This window comes from Drosophila elegans, unplaced genomic scaffold, assembly GCF_018152505.1.
Source record: "Drosophila elegans isolate 14027-0461.03 unplaced genomic scaffold, ASM1815250v1 contig_133, whole genome shotgun sequence".
Classification (NCBI taxonomy): Eukaryota; Metazoa; Arthropoda; class Insecta; order Diptera; family Drosophilidae; genus Drosophila; species Drosophila elegans.
In genome coordinates, this window is record NW_024545499.1 from 2,572,703 (window position 1) to 2,585,714 (window position 13,012).

Genomic DNA, 13,012 nt, shown 5'->3' on the forward strand with positions numbered 1-13,012 from the left:
TTTAAAATTCTAATATCATATTAGTAATATAAACAAATGCGATAATTTACCTTTATAATCTTCAAGCTCAAATATTGACATTCTTAATTTACTGGAACGTATTCATAAGTGAGGAAAAATGACAGGAAGAACAGTAAGTAAAGCAATGTAGGAAACGTCTCTTTCTTGGTTTTTCCTTTTTTTGTTGTTGTCACACATACACAAGCTCAAACCAATGTATACAACAACGTGCAAATTATGAAAAATAATAAAAAAAAAAATCCATTGACATACACGTTTGTCAAATATCTCCATCCGCTTTTATGCTCTTTATTCAATGCTTTATAAATTATGTTACAGTGATCGGATTTACTTCAGGCGCCGTTTTGTTCGATAATATGTTTCGATCCAGACCCCCTCCGCACAATTCCCCTCCTTATTTGCAAAATTTGTCCATTTCTCTAGGTTGTTTTTTATTTTTAAACATTTAAGACAAAAACAGTCAATAGCAGAGAAATTAATTTAATGACATCGAAAATCAAGGCCTTGTCGACAACAGAAATTTTTATGTCTGAGAGGGCCTTTTGTTTGAAATTAAAATTGAAGCAATTATTAAACAATAAAAATAATAATTTTATACAATTATACAATATACAATATACAATACAATTTTCAGACTTAAAAAATGTATTGTACCCAATTGTGCGGGCCACAATGAAAATCTTAAAATTCAATCTACACTTAAGCCAGGTGTCGAACACACTTCAGGCAGGAGTGCTTCTCAGGGTCGGCACTGAGGGAAGGAAGTGTGACTGTGTTTTGTGCAAAACGCACCAGTTAGAATAAAAAAATAAAATGGATTGAGCTTTCCCAATCAAGCCCAGCAATCGAGCTCTCCTTATGGAAAATCTTCGCAAAAGGAATAAGCTCTTCAAAAAATCTTAAAATTGTAGAAGAAGGATTGAGTTTTCTACATGGACTGAGATCTCATGCCCGGGTATCGAGGTCTCCAAATAGATTGAGTTCTTCTGAAAGATAGCTTTCTTTCCAAATCCGTTACAAAAGGATCTCCCAGCACTTCCTTGAAAATACCTATAAGTCCTAACATATGTGTTAAAGTGTTAAAGAGAAGAATAAAAATCTATAAAGATGAAAATATCAAAATTTTACAAGAAAGAAAAGTTTTGAAGAGGCATTAATATATAGAATTACAAAAAAATAAATATCGAAAGACAGCAGCTAAGATATAATGTAACAACTTTGTTTTGGTATGGATATTTTACATTTACATTTTATAGCCCCAATAATACCGTCTGATTTGGTGCGCGTTTTCTCTTAGTTTAAATGTCAGACAGAAAAAGCTTTTTTGAACAACTGGTTTTCCAAATTGGAAAATGCAAATTGAACATGAAAAGAAGTGCACTTTGGTTAGCAGAGGCTTATATACTCTTGCAAGCATTTCAAAAATTAAATAACCCTTAAAACAACAATTTTCCGATTTTTAGCCCTTATGTTTTTAAGGCAGCTATATGACATTGTTGTCCGATTTAAATAACCGTAATTCTAATATAATAAACCATTCACATGTCTCGATTACCTTCTGCAAGGGTATAAAAATCAATAAAAATCAAAAAAGTTCAACGTGACTACCAGATCTTCTTTTCTTGCCTTGCAAAAGCTCGTTGTAAAATTACAGTACATTATTGCTTTCATTAGAAATTTATATTGTTTTTTGTTATACGGGGACTGAATCCGGTATTTTTTGTATATAAAGACTTCCCACAGTTCGATTAAACTACTCATATGACTGGCACAAAATTAATGGTGTCAGTGGTAGTGTCTGGGTTATATTACCGACGTTTGTTTATAGTGGCAGCTAGTCGACAAATATTAAGTTCGGCAGGTAGCTTCCAGCTATCGCTTTCGGTACTGATAAAACTTTTTAAAGAACACAAGCCTAATCTTGATGTGTAATTGCAGTTATATACGCTTTATAATAGGCAGAGCTTTAAATTACGCTCTCATACGTATTTTAGCTATTGGCACGAGTGGAAGTTAGCGTGTTTGCCAAGCCTAACCGATTACCGAAATTCAACAAATCACGATTTGTTATTCTTCCAGCTCGAAAAGAAGTTGTTTAATATATTCAAAAGCGGGAACACGACTTAGAGCTACAGAATGAGCGCAGACCATAAAGGTGAATAAACTAACAATCCCAAAATCATGACTAAAACAATGCAAATACAAATTGAGAATAACAAAACGTAACAAAAGAATGTAATTAATGGCTCAAAAGATAAATAAATATGGTATTTGCTTTCAACAACAAAAATATTGACGTATTTTGAAATCATTAAATGGTGGATTAATGCTACAGTAGCGGGCAAAGAAATCCGGACACCTAGGGTATGGCCTCTATATGCAAACTTTGAATGCGAGAAAATATGTAAAAAGATTTAATCGGTTTGGATTTTTTTTTCGTGGTATCTATTAAGTATTAAGTATTAAACGATCTTCTAATTTGGTGTATTGTAAGCTTTTGGTGCAAACAAAAACAAAAAAAAGTGAAACTTATTCAAAATGACTTAAGCTGATAGAGCTTTGCGATCGCAAAATTAAAGCCTTCTCGATATTAACGCTAAAGTTTGCTTTTCAAATGTTTTGAAATTTACTTTAAAAATAAAAAAAAATATTTTTTTTTCAAGTACCTCACCTTTTTATAAAGTATCAATAATTTTATTTGCGATTTAAAAAATAACTTATGAGAATCCATAAAAGAGTTGTTTTCGTGAGCAAATACATTCATTTATTGGTAAATAAAAATGTTCTTTGCCAGAGGCAAAATTTCTCATAATTGATTGTTAGTGGTTACATGATTGTTATATGGTTTAAATGATAAGTTTATCGACGGTAATATTTGTTTGCGATCGGTTTGATAGTGTAACCCGGCGGGCGCTGACACTCCCTGATTTATAACCATTTGTATATAAGGGACACATAAACAACATATTTATGCAAGTCTCAAAATATTTAAAAAGAAAATACTTTTCAACGATTACTTTCAAGCAGGGACTGTAACAATTATAGTTTTTTATTATAAAATAATAAAATTAAGAAATAACAATTCTTCTATTAATTTTTTTTTTTATTATTTTTAATTATTAATATTAAATGAAATAATAAAAACAAAACAGCTTAATTATTTGATTGTTCTTTTATATATTTTTATTATTTGTATGGGAGCTATATGATATAGTCGTCCGATTTTGATGAAATTTAAACCATAATTCTGAATTATTTAACCATTGCTATATGTCGAAGAACTAAACTAAACAAAAAAACAGCAAAGTTATAATTGTTTTTCAATTATTTTTCCGATTGTTCCTATGGGAGCTATATGCTATAGTCGTCCGATCCGGCTCGTTCCGACTTATATACTACCTGCAATAGAAGGACAACTTTTGGAAAAGTTTCATGCAGATAGCTTTAAAACTGAGAGACTAGTTTGCATATAAACGGACGGACAGACGGACGGACAGACGGACGGACAGACGGACATGGCTAGATCGACTCTACTAGTGATGCTGATCAAGAATATATATACTTTATAGGGTCGGAAACGTCTCCTTCACTGCGTTGCAAACTTCTGACTGAAATTATAATACCCTCTGCAAGGGTATAAAAATAAAACTGACATGAAAACGTTATTTAAGCTTTAAAAAAAATGGTACCATACAAAAATTTTGTAATAATATTTTTTAGAACAGGGAGTCCCATTTCCATTAAAATTTCATCGATTTAATTTCGTAAGCCAGTGTATTAACATGGCGCAGCGATACAAAAAAAGCGAAACAATAAGCAAATTTTATGAAAGTCTGTTCTTGACAGTTTTTATTGTGATTGTTAAACATGTAGGCACACCAATTGTAATATAGTTGTTTTAAAGAATATTTATTTATTTAAGAATATATAAACTTCAACTTTCTGAAGTTTACTTTCTTTCTCGTTTCATTTTAATTTTGTTTGTTTGTTGTCATTGTTTTCATTTTAGGTAGCTATATATTTCATACCCATATATTTGTATACCCTTGTAAATGTTCCGGATCGTATTAAAGAGTTTTTGTTTGATAAATTACACTGATCGATTAAAAAAGGGACCAATATAAATGGTAAATGATCCTGAAAAGATTTTTTTCTGTAAATTTTTAATTCCAAATCGAAACTTTCCAGCTGATCTTAGTTTTGAAAAAATCACGATCAAAGTTAAAAAAAAATATTTTTTATTGACTGAGGCTAAATATTTATTTTATTAGCTTGAATACGGCTCATTTATTACAACAAATTTTTTTTGTGGCGAGTGCCTTGTTTGTTTCATCAATATAATAATACTTTGGTTGTTTTGTTTCCATTTCTACAAGGATGTACAAAAGAAACACATGGACTTCCCTTAGTGCTGTCCAGGGAATCCAAAATACATACACTCATAGACAAAATTCAGAATTTCGGTGTCAAATCAAGTACGAACGTTGTCAAAAGTAGGGCAAATTCGAATTTGTTTGATTCAAGTACGAAAGGAAATATTCAAAAACGATTTATTCAATCCCGAAGTTCTACATTTGAGAATGAACGTCATCAGTCCAAGAGCTTGAAGAAAGTGGGAAATATATTGGTTTGAGTATGAACAAGAAAGAAAGCAAACTTCGGCAAGCCGAAGTTCATATACCCTTGCAGCTATTGCAAGAATTAAACATTTTTGAAAACATTAAAATTATAATTTACTTGCGTATAAGTTTAAAAACATTAAAGCTATGATGATTTGCAGCTCAATTATTTGATAGTTATTTTATATATTTTTATTGTTCCTATGGGAGCTATATGATATAGTCGTCCGACTTTGATGAAACTTAAACCGTAAATTGGAAATATTTAACCATTACTAAATGTCGAAGAACTAAACAAAAAATTAAAAAACAGAAAAGTTATAATATTTTTTCATTTATTTCTCCGATTGTTCCTATGGGAGCTATATGATATAGTCGTCCGACTTTGATGAAATTTAAACCGTAAATCGAAAATATTTAACCATTACTAAATGTCGAAGAACTAAACAAAAAATTAAAAAACAGAAAATTTATAATTTTTTTTCATTTATTTTTCCGATTGTTCCTATGGGAGCTATATGCTATAGTCGTCCGATTTTGATGAAATTTTTACCATAATTCTGAAATATTTAACCATTGCTTTATGTCGAAGAACAAAACAAAAAATTAAAAAACAGCAGAGTTATAATTTTTTTTCAATTATTTTTCCGATTGTTCCTATGGGAGCTATATGCTATAGTCGTCCGATTTTGATGAAATTTAAACCATAATTCTGAAATATTTAACCATTGCTATATGTCGAAGAACTAAACAAAAAATTAAAAAACAGCAAAGTTATAATTTTTTTCATTTATTTTTCCGATTGTTCCTATGGGAGCTATATGCTAAAGTCGTCCGATCCGGCTCGTTCCGACTTATATACTACCTGCAATAGAAAGACAACTTTTGGGAAAGTTTCATGCAGATAGCTTTAAAACTGAGAGACTAGTTTGCATATAAACGGACGGACAGACGGACAGACGGACAGACGGACGGACAGACGGACAGACGGACATGGCTAGATCGACTCGCCTAGTGATGCTGATCAAGAATATATATACTTTATAGGGTCGGAGATGTCTCCTTCAATGCGTTGCAAACTTCTGACTGAAATTATAATACCCTCTGCAAGGGTATAAAAATTATTTATGCAAGTATAAGAGTATCTTAGTTTAAGATTTAAAAAAAAAATTTTTTATACCCTTGCAGATGGTTATAATAATTTCAGTCAGAAGTTTGCAACGCAGTGAATGAGACGTTTCCGACCCTATAAAGTATATATATTCTTGATCAGCATCACTAGCAGAGTCGATCTAGCAATGTCCGTCTGTCCGTCCGTCTGTCCGTCCGTTTCTACGCAAACTAGTCTCTCAGTTTTAAAGCTAAAACAGCAAAGTTATAATTTTTTGCTGTTTTTAAATTTTTTTCTTAGTTCTTCGACAAACCTTAAATTTCATCAAAATCGGACGACTATATCACATAGCTCCCATAGAAATAATGAAAATATATAAAATAACTATCTAATATTTGAGCTGCAAATCATCATAGCTTCAATGTTTTTCAACATATACGCAATTAAATCATAACTTTTATGTTTTCAAAAGTATTTAATTCTTGCAATAGCTGCAAGGGTATATGAACTTTTTTTGCTTTGCTTTCTTTCTTGTTTTCTTTGATTCCATATGAAAGTATAATGAAGGGGAATATGATAAACTGATAGGTAAAGGAAACAGAAAAGCAAACTTATTTTGTTTTACTGCAAGTCGACCTAACCTTTAGATCCGTAGACACATTAGCCGGTTGCGCCACACTGGCATCACAATGTAGTATGTGCAACAAGCTTTTATTAGCTATACTTGTGAGGTCAACTAGATAAAAATTTAAATAAAAGCAGAACGTTTGCAAAAAAAAACATAAAAACCAAACCAAAATAATAAATTGGCCTAGGCCAATCATTTTAAGAACGAAATATTCTTGGTTTAAGTTAATAGTTTTTTTTGTTATACCCTTGCAGAGGGTATTATAATTTCAGTCAGAAGTTTGGAATGCAGTGAAGGAGACATCTCCGACCCTATAAAGTATATATATTCTTGATCAGCATCACTAGGAAAGTCGATCTAGCCATGTTCGTATGTCCGTCCGTTTCTATGCAAACTAGTCTCTCAGTTTTAAAGCTATGTGAATAAAACTTTCCCAAAAGTTGTATTTCTATTGCAGGTAGTATATAAGTCGAAACGAGCCGGATCGGACGACTTTAGGATATAGCTTCCATTGGAACAATCGGAAAAAATTTAAAAAAAATTATAACGTTGCTGTTTTTTAATTTTTTTTTAGTTCTTCGACATTTAGTAATGGTTATATATTTCAGAATTACGGTCTAAATTTAATCAAAATCAGACGACTATAACATAAAGCTCCCATAGGAACAATCGGAGAAATAAATGAAAAAAAATTATAACTTTTCTGTTTTTTAATTTTTTGTTTAGTTCTTCGACATTTAGTAATGGTTAAATATTTCCAATTTACGGTTTAAGTTTCATCAAAGTCGGATGACTATATCATATAGCTCCCATAGGAACAATAAAAATATCTAAAATAACTATCAAATAATTGAGCTGCAAATCATCATAGCTTCAATGTTTTTAAACTTATACGCAAGTAAATTATAATGTTAATGTTTTCAAAAATGTTTAATTCTTGCAATAGCTGCAAGGGTATATGAACTTCGGCTTGCCGAAGTTTGCTTTCTTTCTTGTTTTTAATTGTTTTTAATAGAGTTTTACTGTTTTTAATAATTCTGGTTTTATTTAGAAAAACTATAGGCAGGGTTAAAGCGAAAAATATTGTTTTCTCTGTGTATTAAAAAAAACATTTTAAATTATTATTATCAATTAGGACCCGTAATTATTCTGTACACGTTCGTCCTAAAAATTTTAAGAATTTTTCGGCCGATTTTCAAGAACGTCTGTACTAAATTTATTTGTTCTACTTTGAAAAATCTACTGTGAAATTTCGTCTTTAAAACATTAAAATTAATCTTTCGCACATTTAACAAATCAAATCTGGTTAAACGAAAATATTTCTTTTTTTTAAGTAGTCTTACCTGACAAATTTTAATTTCGCATACTACATGCTGCTAAAGGTTTTGCCCTAAGACTAGACACTTAACAGAACTGGTATTCTGTTCTAAAGCCTTAAACAGTTTTTAAAAGCAAATATTTAAGATTTTAAACAACAAGTGATAAAAAGTTTAGTTTTAGGATTAGTGTTCTGCAGATAAAATCCTTTTAGAATCATCAGCATTTAGTCTTGGGGTAAATAAGAGTGCAGAGTTTACGAACGATGTTATTAATAAATTTTTTTTTCTACGTGTACACATAGGTCCTGTGATCGGCATCCGCCACCTGCAGGCCCTGCTGCTTTTTCTGGCCATCGTCGTGAACTACACAGCCCGCCTCAGCGTGAGTGTGGCCGTGGTGGCCATGACGGATGCAGCTACTACCAATCCGGTCTTTCCGGTGAGTGCGGTTCGATAGGCGGCTGAGTGACTCAGTTCTCACCGAAATCCTTTCTGCAGGAGTACGATTGGACCGGTGCCCAGAAGTCATACGTCCTATCCAGTTTCTACTGGGGCTACATCGTCACCCAGTTTCCGGCCGGATTTCTAGTTCGCCGTTTCGGGGTCAAGGTAGTGCTACTCATTCCAACGCTAGCCACAGCGTTCCTCAGCAGTCTCACGCCTTACTGTGTGGCCTGGGGCGGCTGGCAGGCCTTTAGCACCATCCGCTTCGTGGAGGGCCTCTTCCAGGGCTTAATATTTCCGTGCATACACGAGCACCTGGCGAAGTGGTCTCCGCCTGAGGACCGCAACCGGTTGGGCGCCTTCTCGTACTCGGGAGCCGACTGCGGGTCGGTTTTGGCCATGGCCAGCAGCGGCCTAATTGCGAACGGGTCCATGGGCTGGCCAGGAATCTTCTATGTTTCGGCGGGCACCTGCGGGCTGTGGTGCCTTCTCTGGGTGACACTCGGCGCAAACAACGCTCCCAGCTCGCGTCTGATCGGCGCAACAGAACGGGAGCACATCGAGCGCTCGATGAAGCGGCCTGATGGCTTCCACGCCCAAAACATACCCATCCCGTGGCGGGCCATCTGGACATCAGTTCCCTTCTACGCCCTGCTGATCGTGCGAAGTGCCCAGGGCTGGGCCAACTCGACAATGCAGCTGCAGACACCTTCCTACATGCACGGCGTCCTGGAGATGGACATCAAAAGTAACGCGCTCTACTCGGCCCTGCCCTTCCTGGCCATGTGGGGCATGTCCTATGTTTACCTGGTCTTCGCGGATGTGGCCCTGTCGCGGAATTGGATGTCACTGACCACGCTGCGCAAGTCAATAAACACAGTATCCTACTGGGGACCGGCGGCGGCGCTCATCGGAATCGGGTTCCTGGACAAAAGCCAGGCCAGTCTGGCCATCGCCCTGATGACAATCAACGCCGGATTAAACGCCGGCTCTGGGATTGGTAGCATCCTGACAATCATCGACATGTCGCCTAACCACTCGGGCATGCTTATGGCCATTGTAAACGGCATTGGCAACATCTTTCCGCTTTTAACGCCGCTCTTAGTGGGCGTTATTGTCACCGAACCGGTGAGTACTCCGAAAAAAAACCGTTACATTTTTCCCCTTTTGAGTATGAGTCTCTAATAATAAGATCATCAAGGCAAGACCTACTGGGTTCAAACTGATATTTTGAAATTATGTACCTTTGGGTGTCAATATACCATTACCCATTATGCTTCAAGTATTAATATTGTGCTGATTTGAGGAGTTTCTAGGATATTTTTTGAGTCAAATTGATACATGCCCCAAATAGATTTTATGATCAATATGACACCCAAAAAAATGTTTGATATTCCTTAAAGGTGTGCTGTCTTTGCTTAGTCATTATCAAGCCGCTCAAGTATTACATAGTTTATGAGAATCGTGAGTCTCTTATGCATTCTTGAAAAACGTTAGAGCAAGCATAGGATTACAATATTTCTGTGTAAAAATATATTGTTTAGTAAACTTTATATGCAACCGAAACTAAAGGAAAAAGGAAACCAAATACTGAGCTGCGGAAGCAAAACCTTAGACCAAAATATCGTGTAACACGGCATGGGAGGTATGATGACTTGGGACTGCATTTCCACAAAAGGAGTACAAAATTTAGTATTTTTTGATGACATAATGAAACAACCCAAGTTCTTAGAAAATTTGAAGAGTCGGATGAAAAAAAAGGGAATTGGCAATATATTTAATTTGTATCAGGACTATTACTCTAAGTGCAAAGCCCACAATGGCAAGTTCTGGTTGCTTTTTAACTGCCCAAAAGTCTTGGAAACGCCGTCCAATCGCCTGATCTCAATCCTATTGAGTATTTGTGAATTGAGTAGCACCGCCGTGTACACAAAACGCTAGGATCGGCCGTTTCGGACTAAAAGAAACTGCTTCGGGAAGCGTCGGCAAAAATGCTAAAACATGTATCATACCAAATACTAAATAAGAATAATAAGAAAACAAGAAAGGAAGCAAACTTCGGCAAGCCGAAGTTCATATAGCCTTGCAGCTATTGCAAGAATTAAATATTTTTGAAAACATTAAAATTAAGATTTACTTGCGTATATGTTTAAAACATTGAAGCTATGATGATTTGCAGCTCAATTATTAGATATTTGTTTTATATATTTATATTATTTCTATGGGAGCTATATAATATAGCCGTCCGATTTGATGAAATTTATACCGTAATTCTGAAATATTTAACCATTACTATATGTCGAAGAACTAATAAAAAACTATAATTTTTTTGTATTTTTTTCCGATTGTTCCTATGGGAGCTATATGATATAGTCGTCCGATTTTGATCAAATTTTACCGTAATTCTGAAATAGTTAACCATTGCTATATGTCGAAAAACTAATAGAAAAATTTAAAAACGGCAAAGTTATAATTTTTCTTGTATATTTTTTTGTATTTTTTTTCGATTGATCCTATGGGAGCTATATGATATAGTCGTCCGATTTTGATTAAATTTAAATCGTAATTCTGAAATATTTAACCATTACTATATGTCGAAGAAATAAAAAAAAATTAAAATACAGCAAAGTTATAATTTTTTTTTATTTTTTTTTTCGATTGTTCCTATGGGAGCTATATGCTATAGTCGTCCGATCCGGCTCGTTCCGACTTATATACTACCTGCAATAGAAAGACAACTTTTGGGAAAGTTTCATGCAGATAGCTTTAAAACTGAGAGACTAGTTTCCATAGAAACGGACGGATAGACGGACAGACGGACGGAGAGACGGACATGGCTAGATCGACTCTGCTAGTGATCCTGATCAAGAATATATATACTTTATAGGGTCGGAGATGTCTCCTTCACTGCGTTGCAAACTTCTGGCTGAAATTATAATACCCTCTGCAAGGGTATAAAAACGAGTATTAAAATAACCCAACATTTGAGTTTTTTTAATTATATTTTTACTTTTAATTTTAATTACAACCTTAATATATGTACCTACATGAATAGGTGCATAAACAAACTTTAAATTTCCACTTTTAAATTAGTTTCTGTTAGGTTTAAACATTTTATTCGCTTTTGAAGCAACGTAATCAGGCTACAAAAAGAACTTCAAAAAAACAAGAAAACATTTTTAGACAATTATTTCTTAAGGGATCTGCTAGGTAATTTCATTGTTATCGGTTTACGGCCACACTGGGTAAACCGAAACAAGAAATGGGGATATTTTACTTTTAAAACGTATAAAAACTAAAGATATTATGAATTATGTTTCTACAGTATTATTATTAATTTATTGGATTGTGCATTTTGTTGGCTATGACTTCCCAATCCCCTTTGATTGCGTTATTTTCAATATGTTTGCGCTATGACTTTCAACGCAATAGACTAATGAAAACAAGGAAAGAATCAAACTTCGGCAAGCCGAAGTTTATATACCCCTGCAGCTATTGCAAAAATTAAATATTCTTATAAAACATTCAAATTATGAATTACTTGTAGCGTATATGTTCAAAAACATTGAAAACAGGTAGTAACATACGTCGGAACGAACGAATATAGCATATAGCTGCCATAGGATCAATCGGTAAAATAATTGAAAAGAAATTATGTCTGTTGTTTTTTTTTCAAGTTAATTCCTAATAATTTAAATTAAATCTTAATGTATTAGGGATAATTGTTTACGACAGTAATGCTAATATGCAATATTTTATGTTTGAATTTTCCGTGTGAAAAACATGGTGTGCTCAAATCTAAAGCACAAACCGACATCGTTTGACTTTGGGACTTATTAATAGTCATTGCAAACGCCAATCTAATCGCATACTAAATACGTTTAAGTTGAATTGGCACATCTGTAGTTATAATAGGGATTCGTTGTATTAATATAATTTCACCTCCGAACTTGTAATTTACACATGCTGTCTTCAATAACGTTTTTCATTAATTTTCGTATGACACCACGTTTCCGGCAACAACTATTTTATCTTCCAATTTAAATTGTCAACGTCCACATTTTTTGCTGGATGTGTGCAACAATTCAGTCAATAAGGCATCCAGTTCGCCAACGATCCGTCTGGCAAAAAATGAATCAATGTTATTGTAGCCACAACGTGCATCCACACGATTGGCAAGTGCGCTTCCCGAATCCTCGCCGCCCATAAAGTAGTAGGTTGGCATTGGCAGCAATGGGCCCATTTTATGATAAACTTGACTTCTGATTTTGAATGTAGAATTATATTGTTGACCATATGCATTAGTGTTTTGTACTATTACTGCTGCTCCGAATGATGTCATTTGAAAGCAAGAATTCAATTTTAGAATTGGCTTAAGTAAAAAATAAGAATCTGGATCCGTGCCGTTAAGTAAATCATTTAATTTCTCATTTTGTGCTTAAATTTTAGATAGTTTTAGAGCATTCCTTGTTAATAGCACCAATTACCACTTTTGAATGAGCATAATATTCAATATCGGGCTGATACTAAGTGCTCGATGTACCTGTTGGCGTTGTTGGTCATTTGTTTTCCGTCTATTGACTGTGAAATGTCGTGATTGTCGTTGTTCTATGCGTCTTACGTCATTGCATTCAGCTCGCGTATCTTTTGATTGTTCTGGAAGCACTTGCGTAATGCTCGCACGCAGGATTTGGCTCCTTCTATTTTGCATGCTTCTTGATATACTTGTATTACGACTCAAGTTAGCAGCTTTGCTTTTTGTTCAATGTACAAAATACAAACAAAAATAATTAATCGAATTACCTAATGATGAAACAAATTATACAAAAGCGAAATCATGTAAAAATTTATTCGGTGAAGCGATAAAATA

General features: G+C 34.1%; 1 protein-coding gene across 1 annotated transcript; it reads left to right on the plus strand.

Moving 5' to 3' along the window:
- Window positions 1-2,016: 2,016 nt before the first annotated feature.
- LOC108147599 (putative inorganic phosphate cotransporter) lies at window positions 2,017-9,342 on the plus strand. The gene is made up of 3 exons (XM_041707508.1): window positions 2,017-2,176; window positions 8,001-8,137; window positions 8,197-9,342. Exons 1-3 carry the CDS (start codon window positions 2,158-2,160, stop codon window positions 9,325-9,327), a joined length of 1,287 nt encoding a protein of 428 aa, XP_041563442.1. The 5' UTR covers window positions 2,017-2,157; the 3' UTR covers window positions 9,328-9,342.
- Window positions 9,343-13,012: the final 3,670 nt, after the last annotated feature.